The sequence below is a fragment of the Mesoplodon mirus genome (assembly GCF_964341445.2).
Source record: "Mesoplodon mirus genome assembly, chromosome: 15".
In the NCBI taxonomy this organism is placed as follows: Eukaryota; Metazoa; Chordata; class Mammalia; order Artiodactyla; family Ziphiidae; genus Mesoplodon; species Mesoplodon mirus.
Window position 1 is genome coordinate 16,567,379 of NC_138991.1, and position 25,864 is coordinate 16,593,242.

Here is a 25,864-nt window from a genome sequence, read left to right on the forward strand (position 1 = left end):
TCCAGCACATTGGGTCCCTGGGGCCAACAGAGTCCAGAGACCCAGGCCTGGGCTGTGCAGACAAGGTTGCACTCTGAGGATGAGGGCCCCGGTCCCCGCATCCCTCAGGGCCCTAAGGACAGTCACCAGGAAAGCACTGTCACCAGGGAACCTCGAGCAGGATCCAGGAGGAAGGTGGGGTCCAGAGCACAGGAGAAAGACTTTTATTCTTTCAAGAAAATGTACCAACGGGTTGAAGGAAGGAGAATGCTGGCCACATCCCCTGTCCTAAGCAGGGGTCTGAGATGAGGCCAGGCCTGACCAGGGCTTGGGAGAAGCTAACGGGGCTCCCTGTGGCACTGAGGGGAGGGCTGGGCCAGCTCAGAGGTGGGACTTTGTTCTGTTAGCACCAGGAACCGCCCACAGCTGCAGCCGGACTAGGAGACAGGACAGTGGGTGGCCCTGCTGTCTCCACCTGAGCAGTCTGGGGAGGGGCCGGCGGCAGAAGGCTCCCTGCAGGCGGTCATCTTTGTGTGATTCTCAAATTCACAGCCTAGACTTGGCCCCCCAGCCCCCTGTAAACATGAGAATGGGCTCGTGACTGCCAAGCCCCTAAGACAAGATGAGGGTCCGAGATGTGTGGCTGGGCTTCAGGCGGCCCAGGAGCTGCCGGGCTTTCTCCTGCATGAAGAGCTGGTCCCTGGTCCCCCCGCAGGCCACCATCTTCCAGGCACTGGTCATCTGGGAGGAGGCAAAAGGGTTACCATCCAGGCAGGGGCAGTGTGCTCCCAGGGAAGCCTGGCGACCCTGGTCGGGGAGGGGTGGGGACATTTCTATGACGCTCCCTCCCTCTAGAAGCCACAAGTCTTTCTGTGCTCACTGCACCTTCCTGGTGGACCTGGGGAAGTCACTCCCATCTCTGGGAGTCCTCAGATGTAGAGCAAGGAGGCTGGACCAGGACACAAGCCCCCCCACCCCCACCCCTACTACGCAGCACCAGCCTCCGCATGAGGAAAAGCTACAGCCACGCAGGCTGGTGAGGAGCAGAGAGGGGTTGACCTGTGCAGAGGGTGAGAGCAGCAGGCAGGGCCCCCCCGCCCCTCAAGGACAGAAGTCACAGAGACGATGTCTTAATTACGAGTGAGACCACATCAGGAAGGAGGGGCTTAGTGGAGGGGATGGTCTCTAGTACATAGATTCCCTGAGGGAGTGACGTCCGGACAGAGATGTGAAGCCTAAGTTAATCAGGAAGAGGCAAAGCCTGTGCAAAGGCCCTGAGGTGTGAAGCACACAGAGCAAGGGTCCGAGGAGGATGCACTCACGGGGGCAGGAGTTGCAAAGTGGCCTCGGGGCTTCTGGGCCGCCGGCTTCTCCGGCTTGGCCTGCAGGAAGCCCTCGTTGAGCAGGCTGCTGTCCTCTCTGCTGCCCGACGGGGTGAGGCTGGAGGAGCCTGGTGGGATGTTGGTTGGCTGAAACCAAAACCAAATTGAAGGCTCAACATTTTGCCATGAGCTCTTTGTGGGAAGGAGAAAACAAAACAGCAGGCACATCCCAGCACCACCACCTCTGTTGGGACCTTGGGCAGGATATTCCTTCTCTAAGTCTCAGTTTCCTCTTCCAGACGGGAATTCATTTAAAGATGCAGTAGGAAAACAGCTGTAAAGTGCCTGTTTCAGAGCCTGGCACCTAGTAAACGCCCAATAATGCTGGTGCCTTTTTACATGAATCTGGTTCCTCCCCGTCCCAGGTGGAGACAAAGATGCTCCAGCTTCTCCTGGGACCAGAAACACCCACAGAGGTGCCTGCGTCGACTAGAACTCACTGGGAGCTGCACAAAGCACCCCAGGACTCCCAGACAGGCCTTTACCCTCCTAACAGCCTACTGGGCTCAGTGCCCTCATTACAGGCAAGAACCTGAGGCTCAGGGACCTAAGAGATGCCACAGACCAGGGCCTGGTGTCAGGACTCACCCTAGGCCCCCCACTCCACCTCCCCTGCTCTTAACCACTTGCCCTAACTTTTTCTGCTAACTATTTTACTTGCCCAAGGCGATGCTGGCTGCAGGTCTGGCTGGTGGGCGCTAAGTCCCCAGCCTGGCGGGGATGCTTGGCCCAAGGGAGGTTTGTCTGCACGAGCTATGAGAGCAGCAGGCCGCCTGCAGGATCTGGTCAGGCAATCCTGTCTCATAAGCTCTGCCACAGCCCTCACTGTCTGCTACCAGCGGAAGACGGGCTCACCCCACTGTCTGCTGCAAGGGATCAAGAGCATGGCATGGTTTCTGGGGCCCAGGCTCTGTGTAGGCAGCAGCCCCCTTGCTGGAGGTTGGCCTGGGAACTGGGAAGCACCCATGCCAGAACTGAGGTGTCCCAATCCCCTGGCTATGCCCTGAGGCACGTCGCCAACCCTCTCCTGGGTCACCCTCAGGAGCAGAACGCAAGGGAAGGCGCTGGGGACTCAGAAACCACGGCTGTCAAATGGGTTCTAGCAAAGCAACTCTTGCCAAATAAACCTTTCTGTGAAAGACACAAGCAGGGATGTCTGGACTGAAGCCAGGGGGGTGGTGCCCAGCTGCCCCCTCCCTGCTGAGCCCGGCACGTGGAAGCCCAGCCCAAGAATCACCAGACTCCACCTCCAGGGTCCTCTCCAGGCTAAAGGGCTCAAGAGGCGAAGGCCCCCAGGGAGACTCCATCCCCCCAGCCTTCTGCAGCTCGGGTGGGGAGTAGCAGGTGGCCTCACAGGATGGCTTCTCTCCCAGACCCCTTACCAAAGGCAGAGCCTTGGGCAGCGTGGACATCATCAGCTTCACGTCCTCATCCACAATGTCAAGAGCCAGGGACTTGCGGACTTTCTTGATGGGGCTTCGCCGCAGCTGAGGGAGGAGGAGGTGCTTAGGGCAGGCGTTTGGATTCCCCTGGGTCACCACCAGCGCCTGATGATGCCTGCCCCAGCTGCCCTGGTCACAGAACCAGGCCCTGGTGCAGGGGAGTCCTTGAGCATGCCCGGCTGGCGAGGATTTTCGGGGGGGGGCATGGGGGACCGGGACACTTTGGCCCTGCTGCAGACTCTGCCCACAGAGCAGACTGTCCTGCCAGACGCTCAGTGTTGGTACTGAGGACACCAACGCCACCCTCCACCCAACCTCATCCCCAAAGGGACCAAGCACAGCCTCCAAGCCTCTACTGCACGAAACGCTCTCCTAAACAGCCAAGTTACAGCTAAAACACCTACCTGCCGGTGAGTGACATGGAGATGTGGGGCCCAACGGGACACAGGCATTACAGGAATGCTCAGCCCCACCCCCGCACTTCCTATAAGCAGGCCAGGGGTCAGCTCCAATGCCAGGGAGGGGCTCTGAGACTAGTACTCACCCCCCAACCCAGCACTGTGCCCCAAACAGGTGCCACCACGGCTCAGAACCACCTTCGGACACAGAGAGGCCACGGAGGGTCCCGGCCATGCTCTACATACACGCCCAGGGGCCCAGCCCAGTGGGTCCCTCCCAGCCTGGCCACCCACCTTCCCAGCCACCCTCCACCCCGGCACACTCCCATCTTCCTTGCTCCCCAGGAGAGCACCTGGGAAGAAAGGGGCACAAAGACAGAGGGGAGGGCCTCCCTGGTGGCGCAGTGGTTGAGAGTCCGCCTGCCGATGCAGGGGATACGGGTTCGTGCCCCGGTCTGGGAGGATCCCATATGCCGCGGAGCGGCTGGGCCCGTGAGCCATGGCCGCTGGGCCTGCGCATCCGGAGCCTGTGCTCCGCAACGGGAGAGGCCACAACAGTGAGAGGCCCGCATATCGCAAAAAGAAAAAAAAAAAAAAAAAAAAAGACAGAGGGGACACGGAGCCACCTGCTGTTGGGAAACCCCACACGCCAGGCGGCGGGAGAGCTTGTCCAGTATGGCCCGGCCCTGCCCAGAGCAGCTCCCCACCTCACCGGAGCCCACTGTCCCCCACCTGCTCGTGCAGCCAGGACACCTGGCTGGCTCCATACCAAGGATTTCCCTTGAGATCCTCTTTGTGCCCTTTCTACCCCCTTAACACCGTATGTACTGAGTCACTAGGGTGTTTGCCGTTTCCACCCACTGCACTCCGGGAGGGAGCAACCGCTCTGGGTCTTGCTCACTGTTCTGACGCCCGACCCAGCCCAGAGCCGGGGTCCAAACAGTGCTGAGTAACTAAGGCACCAGTTCAAAGGGGAAGAGGGAAGGGTCCCAGGCACCAAGGCCTTACCTTGGTTGGTTTCACAGACAACCGCTCTGCAGGAACAAAGGGCCGGGGCCACGGTTCCACTTGCCCCGGTGCCTTATGTCTACCAGACCCGCTCCCCGCTCCGCCAGCCACTCACCCCAGCCTTCCTCTTCTGCTTCTCGGGCCTCACTTCATCCTCAATGATGAGCTCGATGCCGGCCTCGGAGCGCAGCACCTCCTTCAAGTCCTCCTCCAGGTGCGGGGTCTGGGGCTACAGGCAGGGATGTGAGTGAGGCCCTGCACCCAGGCCGTAGGACACAGGCAGAGCCTGCTCACGGGAGCAGTGGGGCAGACGCGGGCAACGCAGGGAGGAGGCCCAGTGCCGGGACACTGGCCTCACACACACAGTATCCATGACCGCTAACTGCCCTGCCTGGGACACTGGCCTCTGCTCACTGAGAGCCGCACAGGCCCGGAGTGTCCCCGCTTGACCACAGCCAACCTCACACAACCCGGGGAAATAGCTGTCTACCTCTTCCACGAGGTAGAAACGGAGGCTCAGAGAGGGTGAGACCCCAGCCCAAGGCCACACAGCTGTGAGGTTAGAACCTGGATGCGCTCAAAACCCTAACTCCTTCACCCCTTGGTCCCACAGTAACGGGGACATTGATTCCATTTCCCTTTCTCAGGCCTGGGGGCTCAGGCGGCAGAGACCAGGGGAGGGAGAGAGCTACTGAGCAGCAGGGGTCGGGTACAGTAACACACGAGAAGTCACTCTAAAAGCCCCCATGTGGGCTTCCCTGGTGGAGCAGTGGTTAAGAATCCGCCTGCCAACGCAGGGGACACGGGTTCGAGCCCTGGTCTGGGAAGATCCCACATGCCGCGGAGCAACTAAGCCCAGGCGCAACAACTATTGAGCATGCGAGCCACAACTACTGAGCCCGCGTGCCGCAACTACCGAAGTCCATGCGCCTAGAACCCGCGCTCCACGAGAGAAGCCACCGCAATGAGAAGCCCATGCACAGCAACGAAGACCCAACGCAGCCAAAAATAAATAAATTAATTAACTTATTTTAAAAAAAAAAGTAAAAAAATAAAAGCCCCCATGTACTTGAATTATCGCTGCCAAGGGCAGATTCACCCTCCAGCTGTGCCTGGAGAGCACGCAGACCTCTTAGTATCCGGGAGCCGAACCCCACTCAGACAGGAAAGGGCAGTGCTGACTGGGGCCTGACCTGGGGCCTGTGCAACTCCACCAGCTGCATCCCAGGATGGGGAGACCACGGCCCCACCACCCAGACCCCACGTGGTGAGCACGGAGGGGAGCTCGCTGCAGGCTTTGTCCACAGGAAATGCTTCTCTACAACCTGCCTTTCTCCCACCTTCAGCTGGTTTCTAAGACACAGCCTATTTGGGAAAACCCGGGGTGCCAGCTCTCTCTTCCGCCCTTGGGGAAAGCAGGACCGTCCCACGAACCGGGAAGAGTCAGGGGAGAAGGGCCATTCTCACACTGCTGGGGAAGCACGCCAGGAGGTGTCTCCTCACTGGCGAGCCATCTCCAGTCCCCCCCGCCCCGAGTGCTTTCCCGTGTTTTGCAAACGACGGGCAGTTGGTCAAACGGCTTCGGTTTGAGGAGCAATTCGCCACTTTCATGAACCAGCCCCAGCGCCCGAGCAAGTCCTTCTCCATCCCAACTCCTGCCCATGTTCTGCTTGGCATGGCCATGTGCTGAGTATTCAGTCATTTATGCACTTACATGCTGAATGCCAGCTTCCACCACCCCAAACTCCCAGCTTCACCGGGACGCCACCGTGGCTCCAGCACCCAGCACCGCCTGGCACGTGGCAGCTGCTCAGGAGACGTCTGGTGAACTGGTAACTCCACCCCGGGGGCCCCATTTGTAAAACTAGGGTATCTGCAACTTCTCAAGGCTGTTGGGAGAGTCTAATGAGATCTCAGAGGGACGGGGCCCTGTGAACCGTAAATGGCTGGAGGACCAGCCCGGCCGTACCACGTACCAGGGGCTTTAGTGGTCCGTACTTCTCCAGGGCGTTCTTGAACGGGGTCGGCGTGTGGGGAGTGCTGTCCCTGGAGTACTTCTGATCTGGGGTTACAAACCTGCTGGGGACAGAGGAGGAGGCGTCACGACGGGGCTGGGGGCAGACACCAGCTGCTCTGCTGCAGGTGGCCCGTGAGTCCCACACCGCCCTCCACCGGACCTCTGCCTCGGCAGCAGGGAGGCCACCCCCGGACACAGTCTCTTCCCATCACACTTGCCCACACACCCACCTCCCCACCCCCGAAGGGAGTTACGGGGGCTGAGAGGAAGGGCCATCCTCAGAAACGGGAAAGAACGGGGAAGAGTCCGAGAGGGTCCAGCACACCCGAAAGGCTGGAAGAACGACTGAGAAGGCTGCTGGTCACTAGGATTCGCCGTAAAACAAGGCCGGCCTGTGGCCACACCGCAGAACCAGCGAGAGAAGGGGGAGGCGAGGAAGGTGGGAATCCAGGAAGGCCGCATCCCTCTCCAACCTCTCTCCGGAGAAGCAGCGACTCCTTTTGTGGTTCCAGCTGTCTGTTTAAGAACTTCAAGTCCAGGATTTTGGCTTGAATAGAGAATCATTTCTCATGAAACGTATCTAAGTATCAATTCTTTTTCTTGGTTCCAGCATACGTTTAAGAGCTTAGATTTGAAGTCCAAGATTTCGGCTTGAAAGGAGAATCATTTCTCAAGAAGCCTACTTATGTTAAATGTTAGACCAACTCTTGAGAGACTGACTTCTGACCAAGCGATTCATACATCTTTTCTGAAATTACATATTATTACAAGAACTAAAACTCCTGAACTGATTCCTGAATTACAACTTAACTGCTGAAACATAAATAGCAATTCTTCTCCCCCGGCACATGTAACAAGCAGAAGACCAGTTAAGTAACTCTCTCTACCTGGAATTCAAGAGTCACGATGACACAAGGAAGGAAACTTATTGTGAAAGCACCTCCACAGAAGCAGGTAAGCAACCTGTACAGGCTGAAGGTGAAACGCTGTGCTTCATACGCACGGGAGGTGGGGCACGGCCGTCCCTCCTGACTAAGCACCAGAGAGACGGAGAGAACCGGGGGCTCTTCCGTCCTTCACGGAGGGCTACTCAAACACAGTGGATCTGCACTTGAAATTTATAAAGGATGCAGAGATTAAATTTTTCGTGGCAGTGTGGACTCTCTCCATTTCTGAGATTAGAAAACCATCAAGTTAAAAAATAAAAACGGGGAATTCCCTAGCGGTCCAGTGGTTAGAATTCCGCGTGCTTTCACTGCCGAGGGCGCAGGTTCAATCCCTGGTCAGGGAACTAAGATTCCTCAAGCCATGCGGCGCGGCCAAAAAAAAGAAAAACAAAAAAGAAAGAATTAGAACAGAGGTGAAGCGGCAGACTATCCTGACGGAAGTGAAGAGGTGTGGTGACCAGGAGGAGGCTGCCTTCCTGTAACAGAGTCTCAGGTGGTTTTCCAAGGGGTCCCTCCCCCAGAGAACCTTCTCCGCCAGGCCGGCCACTGCTTGGGGAGGGGCAGGCCCAGCACTCACGCAGCGTGTTTCTGGTGCAGGGGCGTCTTATCCCGGTGCAGCGGCGTGGTGACCACCACCTTCTGGCTGCACACGGGGGTGGACGTCAGCGAGGGGCTCTCCAGCTCTAGTGTGTCCTGTTTGTTCCAGAAGTTCAGAAACTGCCAGGAAGACAAAGGAAACAAGACAAGGTGAGGACCTAAGGGCCCACCGGCAGGCGCCAGAGAGCAAAGGCCAGGACAGATGGGCAGGGACCCACTGAGCAGGTCCATGTAGACCCCAGGCTGGGCCTCACCCAATCCTCGTTTTGCCAGGAGGATGGGAGGTCCGTCTCCCCTCCCCACGTGCTGCTGACAGTGTACTTAAGGCCACGGAAACTGACCGAGAGAAAAAAGAAAGTAGCTCTTAAATGAACTGCGACAGACGACAGACAGGGGTCTGTGATGATAGAGAGAGATGGTGACACCAACACTTAGACACACCTTCTCACACCAGAGCTGAGCACTGCACACTGAGAATTTCACATAGTTTTCACAGATCCTCTGAAATGTAAAGATTCCGATCCCCCTTTACAGATAAGAGAGGTTTGGATTCTTGCGCTGAGTGCTAGAGGCGGGTCTCAAACCCAGATGTGAAGCACCACCCTCTCCCCTCTGCCCTGAAGGTGCCCTTGGCAGCTCAGGGCCACCTGCAGCCCTCAGGCCCACTGCCCTCTGCAGGGTCTCTGGGCAGGGCAGCTGCACTCTGTCACCCTGGGCTGCTCTCTGGGCAGCTCCAGCCCTGCTGTCTTCCTTCTCCAGCCGGCAGCCCTCACGGGAGGCCTGCTATGGGCTAAACTGTGCTCTCCCCAAGTTCACATGTTTACACCGTAACTCCCAGTACCTCAGACTGTGACTGTATTTGGAGATGGGCCTTTAAAGAGGTGATTACGGTAAAATTAAAATGAGGCCACATGGGTGGGCCCTGATCCAATAAGACTGGTGTCCTTAAGAAGAAGTTTAAAAAGAAGAAGAGATTATAAGAGAAAAGAGGTTAGGACACAGACACTGAAGGAAGACCACCTGAAGACACAGAGAGGAGATTACCACCTAGAAGCCAGAGACCTCAGAGGAAACCAGTCCTGCTCACACCCTGATCTCGGACTTCTAGACTCCAGAACTAAGAAAATGAGTACGTTGTTCCGGTCCCCCTGTGTGCAGTTCTTTGTCATGGCAGCCTGAGTGAACTAACACAGGGCACCTTGCAGAAACACCACCAGACATCCTGACACATAGGCCTGGCCTCAGGCCCTCTACAGCAGAGAGGGTGGCCTCTGGAAACATGCCACGACTGGGCCTCATTCTCTCACGTCCCCACAGGAGGGAGGAGACCCTTGAGACCCAAAGCCTCTGCCCCCCCGCCTCCTGCCTTGGGCCTGCCTCTTGCCCACCCCTCCAGCCTACCCCCCACCCCACAGCCCCCAGCGCAGTGCATAACCCCTAGCTGTACCCAGGACCCTCCGAGGCCCCAGCCCCCATCCCTCAACCCTCCTCCTGTCCCCATCAGTCCTCCTGCCCCCCATCCATGAGTCCTAGCTCTGGACTTCACACCATACTCTGCTCTCCCCTTGACTCCAAGCCTTTATTCAAGCCGACCAATCGATCAACAAACCCCACCTGAGACACCACTCTCTGAGTGCCTCCCTCACCTCTAGGAAAGACAGGGCCCTTCAGGCTCTCCCCAACACTGTCTATTACAAACAGAGCCTGGGAAGCAGTACTCAACACAACAAGCTCTCAGCGACTCAGTAACTGCTCCTCCCACAGCCCTTTCCTCAGGACATGCTGACCACCAAGTCCCCCACCCCAGCCATCCTCTCACCCCAGCCATCCTCTCCATGGGCAGGGCTGTCATCGGCCCCTTCCCTCCCCAGGGCTGGCAAATCTGCTATAAAATCGGTGCTCAGTAAACTCACTCTTTTAACACACACTGAGTCCTCTTCCCTTCTTGGTCCGTTTATCACCCTCTGCCCCCAGCTCCAGCAATCCCCCTGCTCATAGAAGCCTGCCTGGCTGACACCCTTTCCCGACTACATGCACCCTAAGTACCATAAGCTGCCTTTTTCACTCCATTCATCACGTTTATTTGGGTCCTTTTTTATTAACTGGTCTTCCCATCAGCACGGCTGCTTCATGAGGGCAGGGCCAGGCCTGTTTCTGCCCTCCAGGGTCCCCAGCACTGGGCACAGGGGGGCTGTCACCGCGCCCAGAGAACAGTCGGGGTGGGGTCCACGCACCTGGGAGGGCGAGAAGGGAAGGGTCTTGACGGGCGTGCTCTTCGGGGTGAGGCTGTTGCAGGAGTCCAGGAAGGACAGGCTGGCGCTGTTCTCCGTGACAGGTGACAGGGCGACTCGCCTCTTCTTCTGCCGCTTGAGCACCGAGGGCGGTGTGCTGATGCCCGAGCCCCCCACGTCAGTGCTGGGGGAGATGGGGATCAGCTCGCCCCGGCTGCTCCGGCTCAGGTCAGAGATGGTGTGGCCATCCAGGCGGTACTCGGTCACGCTGGGCACAGCGGCGGCAGGCTGGCGGGTTGGCGGGGCCTGCTGCTGCTGCTGCGATGGATGGGGCTGCACCGGACTGCCGCCAATGCTGCCCTCTGCAGATGGCTCCTCGGGGAGGTCAAACTTACTCAGGTCACACCAAGCATCGGGGTCCTGCCCAGAGAGGGGGTTTAGGAATAACTGCAACGGCTCTGCTTTTCTACCGGTTGATATACCACAGGGCTCATTCGTTAAAGGAAAATACACAAGCATCAAGCATGATCCTACAGGGACTTCCCTGGGGGTCCAGTGGTTAAGACTACACGCTTCCACTGCATGGGGCATGGGTTCGTTCCCTGGTCAGGGAACTAAGATCCCACAAGCCGCGTGGCCCAGCCAAAAAAAAAAAAAAAAAAAAAAAAGGATGATCCCACAGCCCAGAAACGATCACCTTTAACATTGTCTTGCCTTTCCTCAGATTCTTCTAAGTCTTTGTATTTGTATTTGGAAACATAACTGAAGTCATATCGTGCCTATGGCTGCTTCCTGTTATTTACAAAAATGTTCTATGCGTTTTTAAGATATACAAAAAGCACAAAGAAAAATACAAAGAAAATTCACATACCCATCAATAAGCCTAAGAAATAAAACCTTATCACTAAAACTCCAGGTCCACCTGGCACATCCTCTGCCTACATGCAGGAAATCACTGCCTGAATTTAGTATTTACCATCTTTATGCATTTGTTTATCAATTACCGCTTACATGTGTCCCTAAATATTTAGTACTTTCAATGTTTCTAACTTTAGTACAAATCATTTCTATTTAACTTCTTTTTTCCATTTAAAGTTTCGGTGAAGCTGGAATAATGATTGCACCTCATTCTATTACCTATGAGTTTAATATTTACTATGAATATTAGTTGTTATTATAGTGAAAAAAGGTCAACTTTTAACAATTTTAAGGGCTGTAAAATATACCATCATTTGAACATGTTACATGATTATCCCCTTTCTATAGGACATTAGGTTTTCCCCCCTAATTCTTAAAAATTAAAAATAGCATCTTTATGAACATCTTGGATGTAAATCTTCTCCTGCGTTTGTAGCTATTTCCTTAACAGATTACTGGAAGCGAGGCTTTGGGCCCAAGGCCGTGAGCAGGTTGAAGGGTCTTGATTTGCCAGCCACGTACCCAGAGAGCACCACTGGGCTCCATGACCCTGTCAATCACAGCGCCTCCTTGGGTGCTTCACCTACACTGTTTCCAACCCCACATCCACTCTGCTAGAGAAGCATTACTTTCCCCTCTCATACTGAGGAAGCCAGGTCAGAGAGGGTGTGATCGGCCTGAAGTCACTAAGTTTCCAAGAGCAATTCTAAGAGGCATGCCCAGGTCTTTCTGCCTTTGCCCAGTAAATTACAACCCAGCCCAAGGGCTTCTGGATACAGAAGTTTCCACTGGTCCCTGGAGGTCTGGCCCTGAATGGACCGAGACCCTAGTGGTGATTTCTTCTGGTCCTTGGAGCTCACAGAAGCCTGGCAAGTTCATTGCTAAGGGGGGAGGCCGGCTCAGAGCTGTGCTGTCTCCAGGCATTCCTCCCAGCAGCCAACCCCAACCTCGGAGAGGCCCCGGAATGGATGGCATCTAACAGACCGGAGCACATGCTACAAGGACTGCCCGGAGAGACAGACGGCAGTGTTTCTGCAACTACTATCACTCCCCATCAGTCGCCGAAGGTCATCGTGGAGAGCTCGAGCTCGGCACTCACCAGCTGTGTGACACTGGACAAGCCTCCTAACCTCTCTGAGCTTGAGCTGAGTCCACCACCCACTTCACCGGCTGTTAAGGAACTAAGAGCATATACAGAGGCAGCAAGTAACAAGCCTGGCACATGGCAGGCACTCAAATGTTAGAAACTATCATTACAAAAGCAGCACTGGGCCTGGCCTACAGCGGGTGCTCAAGAGAGCAGCCTGAGGGTGGGCGGAGGCAACACCGTGAAGCGTCAGCAGTGCAGAGTGGGCCCACTCTCACCTCAACCCTGCCTCAGAGCCCAAAGGAGGGACAGCCCACGGTGGCCCCGGGGCTATTTGCTGAACAGACTGACACACGCATCGCTACTCTGAAATCCCCTGTAGTGAAGGGGACACCACAGTCCCAGCCACTAGGGGCAAGAGGTGAGACCCAGAGCCAGAGGGTCTGAGCAGACAGCCCACCCGAGACCCACCCCACCATCCAAACGCTCATTGGGCAGGACAGTGGAGCACAGCATGATGGTTAAGACCTAGGCACCTTACTTGCTGTGTGACCTTTGACCTTTGGGTACACTTACTTGATCTCTCTGAGCCTCAGTCTCATCTGCAAAACACAGAAAGGACACCCCTCACAGGATACCGTGTGGACTATATGTTAAGCCCACAGCCTGGTATTTAGCAAATGCTCAATAAACAGCGTCAATGTTCTCAGCCAATAGGAGGAAGCCCAAGTGGGAAGGTGAGTGTGGGTGCTGCCCACTGAACCCCTCTACCCCTGGTCGCCAGCCTCTTGCCCACCACCTCCTAAAACCCACTTCACACCACAGGCCTGGCTGGTGGACCTGGGAGGTCACACCAAGAAGTACACCCCCCACCGGGGTGCCTTCCCCAAAGGGGCACAATCCACAGCCAGCACGGCCCCAGGGGTGGCTGTACCTGAGTAACCAGGACCCACTCACCACTGCAGCCCCAAACCCTGGCCCTTCCCAGGGTCCTCTCCAGGGACACCCAACCACCTGTGCTGCCACAAACACCAATGCCCACCGGGGCTGTGTTACCGCTTCAAACACCCTCCCCCGTCAGCCCTGAGGACTCTGGCTTCCACTGCGAGCCCTCCCAGCCCACCCTGCGCTGTACAGGTGAGGCAGGAGCTCCCCGAGGGCAGGCGCTGCACAGCCACTATCTTGGCATCACCAGGCCCTGGTGCTGGGCTGGGCACTCGGCACCACCTGAGCCACATCAGCGAGACAACGAACGGACGGAAGGACGGACGCCTACAGAGAGAAAGCGCTCCCTGCTGGGGGTGCTCGGGGCCCACTGTGAAGTGCCGTGACCAACATTACCGACTCGATCAAGTCCAGGGCTTCAGAGAGGCTGGAGCCCACGGCAGGGATGAGGAGGTTTGCGGCCTCCACCACCCACTTGTAGGGCAGGCTGGTTTCCGGCGAGGAGCCCTCCTGGTCCTCACGCTTGGGGAAGTCCTCCAGGGGCTCTGGCGTCCGCACTCCGTCCAGCTCTGTGGGGACAGGCTCCTGCTCCTGGGAGGGGGCAGCCGCCGTGGCCTCCTCCTCACTGCTCTCCTCTTCCTTCAGGGCAGGGAAGGCCGGGGGCCAGCTGGTCACAAGACTTCCCTAGTGGGCACAGGGCACGCGGTTTGGATTTTTCATTATGAGAGATAAACTATGCCGTATTCCAGCTAACAGTGCACAACCCGAATCTAATAATAAGGAAACTCAAGTGAACCCAGATTGAGAGAGAGTCTATATAACGTAACTAGCCCTACCTTACGCTTCAAAAACATCAGTATCGTGAAAGACTAGGAAAGGCTGATGAACTATTCCAGATAAAATTAGACGAAAGACATATGACAACGAAACAGTGTCTAATCCTGGGCTGGATCATGGGCAGGAAAAAGTAGAATCTAGATGGTAGATTAGTCAAAAGTCCCGCACCAATGTTAAATTCCAAGTGCGTACTGTCGTCACACAGGTGAATGTCCTTATTTTGAGGAAACACACACTCAAGTATTAAGAAATAAAAGGCACAATGTATGGAACCAACTCTCAAATAACTCAGGTTAGAAAATATGCATATTGAAACTTCCCTGGTGGTCCAATGGCTAAGACTCCACGCTTTCGCTGCAGGGGGCCTGGATCCGCATGCCACAGCCATTAAGTAAATAACTAACTACAGGGTCTTTTAAAAAAAATAAATGTACATAGAGAAAGATAAAGCAAATCTGACAAATGTTAAAAATTAATGAACCCAGTAAAGGATATAGGCGAGCAGTCTTCTTGCAACTTTTCTGTATACTTAATATTATTTCAAAATGAAAGTTTGAAAAAGGAGTGGAGACTAATTTTGTGACAGAAAAGAAATAAAGAAAAAGAGGTAGATCGTTATGGCAATCGCTCTCTTGGCAGAACCTCGGAAACAAGCTTGACTCGTTGACCTGACAGCCCCCGAGGAGCCTTGAAAACAGCACAGGTGATTAACACAGGCCTGGTGGAGAGCGAGAAGCGGGGTCCCGTGTTAATGGGGGGAGAACATGGGCTCTGGATGCAGACAGAGCTTTGCCATTTCCCAGCTCGGGCAAGCTTGTGATGAGGGTCAGTTTCCTTGCCTATAAAATGAGGACACTGAGGCTTACTGAGCAGGGAGGGTACACAGATCAACAACTGTGTGAAAACCTTTCAACCTAATTAGTAGCTATTATTGCCACTGCTGTCAAGTGAACAGAATGGAAATGGTTTGTGATATAAGCAAAGGAAGAAAAGGAGATAAGAGCAGATTGGATTAAAAGCTTATAACTGCTATAATTGGAGGGGAAGAATGCTATGAATACTATTTAAAAGCTACCAACATGTGATTCCCACTTCAGAAAACAGCCACTTTGAAAAAAGTCTGGCAATTTCTAATAAAGTTCAGTACTTATCATTTATAATTGCAAGCACTGACTAGTGAGGTAGGCCCATACACACAGAACAGGCAAACGTTTTCTGGCAGGCAATCTAGCAAAATGTATTAACGTCTATTTTGTTTTTGTTTTTTGGGGGCGGGGGGTGATGCCACACGGCATGCGGGATCTTAGTGCCCTGATCAGGGAATCAAACCCAAGCACCCTGCACTGGAAGTGGGAGTCTTAACAACTGGCCCACCAGGGAAGTCCCTTATAGTTTTTAAAGAATGTATCTATCTACCTCTAGGAATTTCCCAAGAGACAACTGAGCACATAAGCAGTGATTTAGCTACAAGGACAACCACAAAAAGTCAGGTGTAACCTTAATTAAATAAATTACCAGCACAATAGAACCATTAAAATGACAGTGGAGAGGAGTGGGTGAGGCTGAAACCCACACTGTAACCTGACCTGTGTGCTCAGGATCAAGGTCTGGAGCTCCCCCAGGCCCAGCAGGGCCAGCCTCCCAGACACAAACCTTCACGGGGGTGAAAACAGAGTCAAGGAAATGACTTTCAGCCAAGGAGGATTTTCAGAGACTACTGTCCACTCTGCCCTATCCTGAAAGACGACTTCTCCATGTTTGCTGACGCACATTGTTTCTCTCTGGGGCACGGATGCTTTTTATTTAATCAGAAGTAAAAGCCTGGAAAACATATTACTTAGGCATACAAGAAACTGAGAAGTGAATTCCTCTGGTTAGGGGACCCATGGGGAATCCAGACAGGAGGGAGAAGTCCTTTTACGTTTCACTTTACAGCTTTTTCAACTGTTACCGCATAGATGCTCTCATATCTGGGAAGCAAGGAATAGTCTCTGAAGCTGAAAAATCCAGAAAGAGGCAAAAACATGATATAACGCTCCAGCAGGGTGTTGCAGAAGCACTGGATCAGTGAACAGTTATAATCTGGCCAGCAGGAAAAGGAAAGGTGGAGTATTAAAAAGAACTATTCAATAGTTCACGATTACAGAAAAGATTGGAAAACAGTGTAGAGGAAGCGTGTCACCTGCCATGTACCCAGCAACGTCCCATCTTCATACTCTGACACATGTGCTTCAAATCTTTGTTTTTTAAGAATAAATCATATGAGATAGTTCAAAAATAACCATAAACACCCAAAACTACTATAATATTGTAAATCAACTATACTTCAATTTTTAAAAAAGTATGCTCTGGAGTATAGGATGGGAGATGTTAACAATTGTAAATGCACCATATGACTTCATTTATATGACTTCCTAGAAAATTATAGAGACAGAAAACAGATGAAGGGTGCCAGGGACTAGGGATGGGAAAAGGGCTGAAAGAATTATGGGGGGTGATGGAGATGTTGTGTGTTGACTATGGTGGTGGCCACAGGACTGTTTAAAGCTGTCATGACTCAGACCTGCACACGAAACACAGTGAATTTTACTGTATGTGCCTGTACCTCAACAAATCTGATTTTTTTTTAGAATTGCATATGTGCTTTTAGTATGAAAAGGCTGGAAACAGCAACGGGTAGGAAGGAAGCTGTTGAGGACAGGAGGAGGCTGAGGACCTCCCCACCTGACCCTTCTTCACCTGGTGTCGGCTCTGGCATCCTGCATCTGTGGACAGATGAGCACCAAGCATGGGCACAGGTGACACAGGGAAAGGGCCTCGTGAGAGATGAGGCCACAGTGAGAACCTCTTGTAGGATTAAGGAACAGCCACGGAACAGGTGAAAAAGGAGGAATAGGTGTTGGTGAGACGGCATCGGATACATATGAAAAACAAACCAACTAACCCAAGCCCAGTGGCAGAGGTGCCTGACATCCCCGCCCCACTCACCTGGCCTTCTGAGGCCGGGGCACTCTGGCAGCCGTCCTTGTCCTCCACCTCCAGCAGCAAGTACATGGGCTTGCTGTCTCTGGACTCACTCAGGAAGCCTCCCGTGTCCACCTTCCTCTTGATAGTGGAGTTCCAGTGATTCTTCACAGCATTGTCTGTCCTACAGGGGCCAACCGGGGATCTTTGACCCCAGCACTGGGGCCCGTGCGCCACCAGGCGCGTCACTAGCCTCCCTGAGCTGAGCTCCCGCTTCTGTAAATGAGGGTTCAATCTGAGGAGTTCTAAGGGCTCTTAGCTCTAAGATGAAGTCTGACATGCTTGCACCCTGTAACAATTTACGGAATATTTCCACACACCTCTGAGAAATAAGCAAAGGTCTTATTCAGCCTACAGGGCAAAATCCTCACACTGAAACATTCTGGGAACTCTCATTCCCTTTCCCACTCACTCTGCATTTGTAGAAACCGTAAGCAAGCTGCTGGCCGCTGGCCCCTGTCCTGAGGCTCAGTGACCTGGAACACAAGCCCTGATCACGTCCCACAGACAGAAAATGGCCAAAGGGGGCACAGAGGATCCACTACTGACCACTCTGAGCCTTGGCTTTTTTATCTGGAGAATCAAAAGACTACTTCACTCGCCATCACTTGCTGAAGATTAAAGAGGAAACATATATGGTATAAGTCAGAGCAGTACACCACACTACAGAAGCAGAAAGTAGCACAGTGGTACAGGAGTCAGGGAAGCGTGGAGGGAGAGAAGCAGACAGGTACCGTAGGACAGAGTAACAGAGTAGTAGGAGCAGACAGCAGGACGAAGCACAAAGTACGAAACTACAGAAGCACACAGCAGCATCACAGTGAGTAGCAAGGGGGCTCAGCAGCGTCAGAGCCCACAGACCTACAGCAGTTCAGAAGTGCAGACACACAGAGGCGCTGCCTTCTTTGGGTTTCCGAGCAGAGCGCTTTTCCCTCGAACTGTGAACAGAGAATAGCAGCTTGACAGAGCCACCAGTCTAAGAGGAGGCTCTGGATCTCTGTTCATTCCCACTGCAGGCTGTCAGGACACAGTGCTGACTGGGCAGGGGTCGGGGCACGGTGCGGAGGTGGCCAGGGGCTGACCACAGTTGGAAAGGACAGAGAAACCTTCCCCGAGGAAATAACGTCCCCACTGAGAACCAAAGGATGAGAGCGTGTTGGCTACATGATGGGCACAAGTTAGAGGGCATCCAAGCTGCCAGGAGCACAGGGCGTTCGTTCTCAGCAAAGAGCTCTCCCGTGTCTAAGGGAGAGAGGAGGTCGGAGCAGCTAAGTCCCCACAGATGAGCAAGGGTGACGGGAGATCAAGGCGAGGCTGGTGGCATCAGCCAGGCCAGGCTGGCCACACGGGAAAGAGGCCCGAGTCCTCAACCCAAGTGTTATAAGAAGTGCCAAAAGGAAAACACACTCCGGGGTTTGAGTTTTGGAAACAGATGATTCCAGACTCCAGGGGAAAGAGACCATCGGGCATTTTATTTCCTCTCCTTCCCAGGACCGCAATGCCATGGCAAAGAAAGGAAACAAAATAAGGTAAAAAGGCACACAGACGGGCTTCCCTGGTGGCACAGTGGTTGAGAGTCCGCCTGCCGATGCAGGGGACACGGGTTCGTGCCCCGGTCCGGGAAGATCTCACATTCCGCGCAGCGGCTGGGCCCGTGAGCCATGGCCACTGAGCCTGCGCGTCTGGAGCCTGTGCTCCGCGACAGGAGAGGCCACAACAGTGAGAGGCCCACGTACGGCAAAAAAAAAAAAAAAAAAAAATTGCGCACAAACGAAAAGAGCAGGGTAGAAGACAGTGGTGAGTAAGTGATTTTTTTCCAGAAGATGGAAAGCAGTTAGGGGAGCAGTGAGCAACTTAAGAGACTGGGAGTTGACCCTGGAGCAGGATTCTAGCAAGAATGGAGCCAAGTCGTCCTAATGCTCCCTGCAGAACACCAAGAGGCCCAGGGCTTGGAGGGGCCAGGCCCAGCGTGAAGAGTAGGGTGAAAACGGGCAGTGGTTCGGACGTCCAGATCCTGGCCCTGACCTCACAGGCAGGAGGAAAGAGGTTTATTCTCTAAAAGAATAACCAGGCCACCCCGGCCACAGCAGAGGGCAGGGATGGCACAGAGCCGAAAGTGGGACCAGATGAGAGTCTGCACAGTGAACGGGAGGCCCCCAGGCCCCCCTCCCTTCCCTGTTCCAGACTCCCTGCAGCTGGGGCCCCCCTCCCCCCCCTCCCCTATCCCCTCCCACCCCGGCAAGAATCTGAAGGACTCGTTCACTTCTGGGAAAAGTGAGCAACTCCAGAGAAATCGGACTGGGCCTTGGAACATCCCCGCAAAGGCCCCGGCAGGCGGCTCACCTCCCCGGCAGCATCTTGGCGATCTCGGCCCAGCGGTTGCCCAGCACCTTGTGGGCCTCGCAGATGATGCGGTCCTCTTCCTCCGTCCAGCAGGACTTCTTCACTTCGGGGTTGAGGTGATTGTGCCAGCGCTCGCGGCACTGCTTCCCCAGCCGGCCCTTCAGGTGCTTGGCGATCAGCGTCCACTGCTTCGTGCCGTACTTCTTGACCAGCTCGATGACCTTGGGGGAAAGCTGCTGTGAGGCCAGCGGGACCGGCCCTTTTCCCACCCCAGCACCGACCAGTGGGATGTCACACATCCAAGGTCCAGCTGGACAGCCCAGCCAACACCCAGGGCAGCCTCAGTCCCTTGACTCCCGGGGGTGGATGAAGGCCCGCCATGTGGCAGGCACTGTCCTGGGCGTTACCTTCTGGTCCTCCTCTTTGGTCCATGGCCCCTTGACGAGGTCTGGATTCAAGACCCTCAGCCACCGGTACTGGCACTGCTGGTCAGTGCGGTTCTGGGAAGAGGACAGGCACCCGTGAGAACTCCTGGGATGGTGGCCCTGGACCCCGGACACACACTGGTCTCAGGGGACACCTCAGCGGGGTTCTGTCTTGTTCCCTGCACCACCACACACTGCCTGCCCACGGGAACACGCATGGTTTCCCTGTGCTACCAGAGGGCCCGGATGGAACCAGGCAAACTTAGAACCATGTGGGAAGCCACCGCCAGCTGCCCTAACACAAGGGGGCCGCCCTGTCCCAGCCTGCAGGCTGTATCAGGGATCCTTGCTTGCTTCTGGGAGGGTAGTATCTCCCTGAAGGTTTCAGACCACATGGAGGAGGGGGAGGTGAGGAGGGTCTGGTGAGTTGGTCCCTGAACTGCCCGATGAGCCAGGAAATAAGCCGACAGCAGCTCCTGCCACATCCCCTCCCTGCCAGACGCCTGCAGTGCTGGGGATGGGGGACCTGAGGGGGACCCACATCACCAGGAGCCTCTAGATGCTGGACATGGTGGCACCAGTCAGCTCCGCAGAGGCCTCACCATGGAGCCTGCTCAAGTATTGTTTCCCCTCAGTTTCAGTCTCACGGTTGAGAAACCGAGCACCAACTCGCTCCTGACTTGCAGGAAGAAATGCAAATATGTCACTGATCTGATTTCATGATCACGGAGCCCAAGACCCCCAGGCACACGGAGGCTGCTGCGTGGAGACGCTTACACCAGAGTGCCTTGGATTCCGGTTTGGGAAGAAAGGGCCTAGGAAGCCTGGAAGGTTGTTTTGTTGGGAGAGCTGGGGGGGGACTTGGTAAGGAACCCCCCTTTCTTCTCCTTGACAGAAAGTCTGTCCCGGGCCCACTGTCCTAGGGGAGGGGGCCGCAGAGGGGCTGCACTCACGGGAAAGTGGCTGGCCAGGAACTTCCAGTCTTGCTGTCCAAACTGCCTCACCAGGGCCCTCAGCTGCTCATCCTGCCAAAGCCGGAAAGACAGAGGGCTCAGCTACACGTGTGCAGAAAACAGCTGCTCTTGACGGAGCCCTCCCCAAAGGAAACAGCCTCCCTCATCCACTCAGTCATGAAGTGACCACCTACTGCACACCAGGCACGCCAGGCATGGCAGCGGGCAGCATCGGAGCTGCCCAACCTTACGGGAGTTAAAGTCTAGAGGGAAGCAGATGTTAATCAAAGGCTCCTGCAAACAAAAGGAAAGGTGCTGGGGTGAGTACGGAGAGGTCGATGGTGAGGCCTATTTGGGGGGATCCAAGGGACAGGCTCCAGGGAAGTCCAGTGAGGCTAGAATGCAGGAAGCAAGCAAGAGGGATGCAAGGGGGTTCTGGAGGCGCCGGCAGGGGCCAGACCACATGCAGGGTTGATTCGGGCCTCTGCGTCATGCAAAGCCACTGATGCACTGAAGCAGTGGGTGGTCACGGTTCAATGTGCTTGTTATGAACTTCACTTTGGCAGCTGCAGGAAAAGGGGCTACAGGTGGGCAGAATGAACGAGGGGAGGCCATTACAGGCACCTGGGCCAGAGACGACAGTGACCCAGCACTGGAGATGGGGGACGTGGGCAGAATCAAGAGCACTCAGAGGGGAAGGAAACCAGTACCTGCTAAAACGTGCTCCTGAATATAAACTACTGATTTACGCCACAACACGAAATCACAGCACCACTGTGATGAGGGAAAGAAGCCAGACATACAGAGTATACATGGCGGGCTTCCCTGGTGGCGCAGTGGTTGAGAGTCCGCCTGCCGATGCAGGGGACACGGGTTCATGCCCCGGTCTGGGAAGATCCCACATGCCGCGGAGCGGCTGGGCCCGTGAGCCATGGCCGCTGAGCCTGCACGTCTGGAGCCTGTGCTCCGCAGCGGGAGAGGCCGTGGCAGTGAAAGGCCCGCGTACCGCAAAAAAAAAAAAAGAGGATACAATGCATGATTCTGTGCTTAAGAACTTCTAGAAAATGTAAACTAAGCTATAGGGACAAAAAGATAGTCAGTGGTGTCTGAGGTCAGGGGTGGTGGTAGGGAGAAATGGACAGCAAAGGGAGCAAGAAATGCCTGGGGTGATGGAAACGCTCTACAATGACGGTGCTGGGAGTTTCATGGTAGCACATCCATTGAAACTCGCTGAATTGTACTTTAATGGTTGTCATTGATTGTATGTAAAGTATTCTTCCACCGAATCAATTTTTTAATATCTTATATATATAAAGGAAATGTAGGAAATTCCCTGGCGGTCCAGTGGTTAGAATTCCGTGCTTTCACTGCCCAGGGCCTGGGTTCAATCAAAAAAAAAAAAAGAAAAAGAAGAAAATGTAGTATATCCATACAGTAGAATATTATTCAGCCTTAAAACAGAAGGAAATTCTGTTACAAGATACAACGTGGATGACCCTTGAAGACATTATGCTAAGCGAAATAAGCCAGACACAAAAGGACAGTGTATGAGTCCACTCTTGTGAAGAATCTAAAGCAGTCAAAATCATAGAAACAGAAAGTAGACAAAGGTGGTTGCCAAGGGCTAGGAGGTGGGGGGTGGGAATTAAGTGTTTAATGATTCAGTTTTGCACGATGACAAAGTTCTAGAGACCTGCTGCACGGTGAGAATATACTTCACGTACTGAACTGTACACATTTAACGTTAGGTGTTTTTACACACTCTCTCTCTCTCTCTCTCTCTCTCTCTCTCTCTCCCTCTCTCTCTCTCTCTCCTGGACAGAAAAAAAGGCCACCAGAGAAATCCAGACCCTCAGCTGCAGCTTGGCCACAGCCCAGCATCGGTTGGACAAAGTCCCCATAAATCCTGTAGCTGAGCCAGCCCACGCGCACAGAGCCAGCCCCGGACACCCGGCCCTCCCCTGCTGCCTGCCCGACCTGGCCAGGCCAACCCCTGCCTTCTGCCCATGTCCCCTGTGTCCATCTCCAGCACCACCATCCTCCCCGACGACTGGGGGGGACACTTTCGTCTCCAGCTCCTGCCGGACCCCGTGGGCTCCCTCCACCCGTCCACTCCCGCCTGCACTGTCCTCGTCCCTCTGCAGCCATCTTCTCCCACCTGCCCGGCACAGCACCCTCTCCAACTCCCTCAGCCTCAGGCTGCCCCCAAATCCCTTGCCCACGCTACACACAGCAGACTAGCTCCCTGGAGCCCAGCTGTGGTCATGTCCCGCATCTGCTTCAAAAACCTTCAATGGCTTCACCTTGCCAGCTGAACAAGCCTACATCTCTGAGTCCGAAGTCCAAGGCCTTCCGGGATTGGACCCCATTCGATCTTTCCATCTTAATCAACCACGCTTCCTCTTTAAGGACCCTTCGCTCCAGCCAAACGGGGGCTCCTCTTGCTTTTCTCCACCTATAACCCGTTTCCTATTGACTTACCCACCATTTTGAACACCTGACTGCTGAATTTCCAAATCCTTACCCCATGAAACTGTTCTTAATTTCTCAGACAACAGTAAACTCAACTTCTAAAAGCATTTTGGGGAATTCCCAGGTGGTCCAGTGGTTAGGACTCTGAGCTTTCACTGCTGAGGGTGCGAATTATAATCCCTGGTCACGGAACTAAGATCCCACAAGCCTCTAGGCCAAAAAAAAAAAAAAGAGACAAAGAGAAGGAAATTTAAAAAAAGGCATTTCGGGGCTTCCCTGGTGGCGCAGTGGTTGAGAGTCCGCCTGCCGATGCGGGGGACACGGGTTCGTGCCCCGGTCTGGGAAGATGCCACATGCCGCGGAGCGGCTGGGCCCGTGGGCCATGGCCGCTGGGCCTGCACGTCCGGAGCCTGTGCTCCGCAACGGGAGAGGCCACAGCAGTGGGAGGCCTGCGTACCGCAAAAAAACAAAACAAAAAAAAGGCATTTCGACAATTACAGGTGGCGCCTACGTCTAGGAGGCTTAGTATAAGACAGGAGAGACACCAGAGTGAGCACAAAAGACACTAGTCTTGGGACTTCCCTGGTGGATAGTGGTTTGGAGTCCGCCTGCCAAAGCAGGGGACATGGGTTTGAGCCCTGGTCCGGGAGGATCCCACATGCCGTGGAGCAACTAAGCCCGTGCACCACAACTACTGAGCCTGTGCTCTACAGTCCACGAGCCACAACTACTGAGCCCACATGCCACAACTACTGAAGCCCATGCGCCTAGAGCCTGTGCTCCACAACAAAAGAAGCCATTGCAATGAGAAGCCTGCACACCACAACAAAGAGTAGGCCCCGCTCACAGCAACTAGAGAAAGCCCGTGTGCAGCAATGAAGACCCAACGCAGCCAAAAGTAAATTAAAAAAAAAAAAAAAAAAAAAGACACCGGTCTTGCCAGCACCATGATGGCCATAGCATGTCCACGGGCCTGGGCATGGTCCAGGCAGAGAGATGCTCTGGGGTAGGGACCCCATCTTGCTTGTTCTTCTAAGCCTGCAAGAGTGGAATATAGTCCCTGGTCCACAGCGGGATGAACAGAAAAGGCTGGCTTAGCACTCCTCTGAAGAAACATCTTTTATGATTTAAGAGTGTTTCACAACTCAAACAGTAAGGGGGGAAAAAAAAAGACTTAAAAGTAAACACATACAGGAAAATAGAGGTAGAATAAAAAGATAAGGCCAGTAGGAGTCTAAATTGGTACAACCAAGTCAGAAAAAAACCTGACAGTTTCTAAACTAAACATACATACACCATTAGCGTACCTAAGTATCCTCTCTAGATGAATGAAAACATAATCCTCAAAAACACTTAGGCAGTAAAGAAGATGTGGCACATATATACAATGGAATATTACTCAGCCATAAAAAGAAACGAAACTGAGCTATTTGTAATGAGGTGGATAGACCTAGGGTCTGTCATACAGAGTGAAGTAAGTCAGAAAGAGAAAGACAAATACCGTATGCTGACACATATATATGGAATTTAAGAAAAAAAAATGTCATGAAGAACCTAGGGGTAAAACAGGAATAAAGACACAGACCTACTTGAGAATGGACTTGAGGATACGGGGAGGGGGAAGGGTAAGCTGGGACAAAGTGAGAGAGAGGCATGGACATATATACAGTACCAAACGTAAGTTAGATAGCTAGTGGGAAGTAGCCGCATAGCACAGGGAGATCAGATCGGTGCTTTGTGACCGCCTGGAGGGGTGGGATAGGGAGGGTGGGAGGGAGGGAGACGCAAGAGGGAAGGGATGTGGGAACAGATGTATATATATGACTGATTCACATTGTTATAAAGCAGAAACTAATAATAAAAAACAAAAAACCAAAAAAAACCCCAAAAAACACTTAGGCAAGAATTTTCACAGCCGCTCTATCCACAATAGCCAAAAACTAGAAATAGCCCAAATGCCCATCAACAAGGGAAACATACTATGGTCTATCCATACAATGGAATACTATTCAGGAAGAAAAAATGAACAAATTACTGAATCATGCAACATTATGCTGAACAAAAGAAGCCAGATAGAAAAGAGTAGGGCTGTATGATTTCATGTCTAGGACATTCGAGAACAGGCAGAACAATCAAACAGAGAGACATGGATGGGCGATTGCCTGGAGCCGGGAACGATGGACCACAAAGGGAACTTCCAGGGACAGTCAAGGTGGTGCTTATGTGAGTAATAGACACTTATCAAAACTGTTGGAACTGCTCACTTTAAAAAGGTGCATTTGACTGTATCTAAATTATACTTCATAAACTTGATTAAAGAATAAAATCAATTCAGAGCTTGGTATCGCAGACAAAATACAATGATTTTTTTAAAATGATAGTAAAGAGGGGGTTTGCAGATTTGGCTAAACCTCCCAGCAGTTAAAGGACAAGAAGCACAATTAAAGTCCACGATGCAGAACACACCAGCTTTAAAGAGACACAACAGCAATTGCTGGCCCCAAGGTCTGAGAGGTGCATCCCCCTAAGGGTCCTCAATACTGAGAGTGCCCAGGAATGCTCTGAGAAGAATCATCAGGCAGAACCAGAGTGCCTATCTGCTTCTTTTTTTGCTTGTTTTTTGGCTGCACCACACAGCTTGTGGGATCTTAGTTCCCCCGACCAGTGATTGAACCTGGGCCCCCAGCACTGGAAGCACCGAGTCCTAAAGCTGGACCGCTAGGGAATTCCCCCATCTGCTTCTTTCATCAGCTCCTCCTCTTCATCATACTGGTCGGGGCATCAGGCAGACACAACCCAGGCTCTGTTCCTGGTCCAGCCTCCCAGCTGCCATCACCTCCACCCCCGCAGTTGCCCCTC

At 53.7% G+C, this 25,864-nt stretch overlaps 1 protein-coding gene across 2 annotated transcripts in view; it reads right to left on the bottom strand.

Annotated features, from left to right (window-relative positions):
• Nucleotides 1-205: 205 nt before the first annotated feature.
• Nucleotides 206-25,864, bottom strand: part of MYBL2 (MYB proto-oncogene like 2) — a 30,114-nt gene continuing 4,455 nt past the window's right edge. Inside the window, exons 3-14 of one of the 2 annotated variants that reach the window (XM_082644814.1) lie at nucleotides 20,534-20,605; nucleotides 19,563-19,655; nucleotides 19,156-19,376; nucleotides 16,777-16,936; nucleotides 13,348-13,635; nucleotides 10,005-10,421; nucleotides 7,751-7,890; nucleotides 6,186-6,288; nucleotides 4,325-4,438; nucleotides 2,744-2,848; nucleotides 1,302-1,448; nucleotides 206-720 (exon numbers count right to left, since the gene is read on the bottom strand). In XM_082644814.1, the coding sequence (XP_082500940.1) occupies nucleotides 592-720; nucleotides 1,302-1,448; nucleotides 2,744-2,848; nucleotides 4,325-4,438; nucleotides 6,186-6,288; nucleotides 7,751-7,890; nucleotides 10,005-10,421; nucleotides 13,348-13,635; nucleotides 16,777-16,936; nucleotides 19,156-19,376; nucleotides 19,563-19,655; nucleotides 20,534-20,605 (1,989 nt within the window). In that variant the 3' untranslated portion in view covers nucleotides 206-591. The remainder of the gene's footprint in view (nucleotides 721-1,301; nucleotides 1,449-2,743; nucleotides 2,849-4,324; nucleotides 4,439-6,185; nucleotides 6,289-7,750; nucleotides 7,891-10,004; nucleotides 10,422-13,347; nucleotides 13,636-16,776; nucleotides 16,937-19,155; nucleotides 19,377-19,562; nucleotides 19,656-20,533; nucleotides 20,606-25,864) is intronic. The other variant, XM_082644815.1, reaches the window with a different exon arrangement.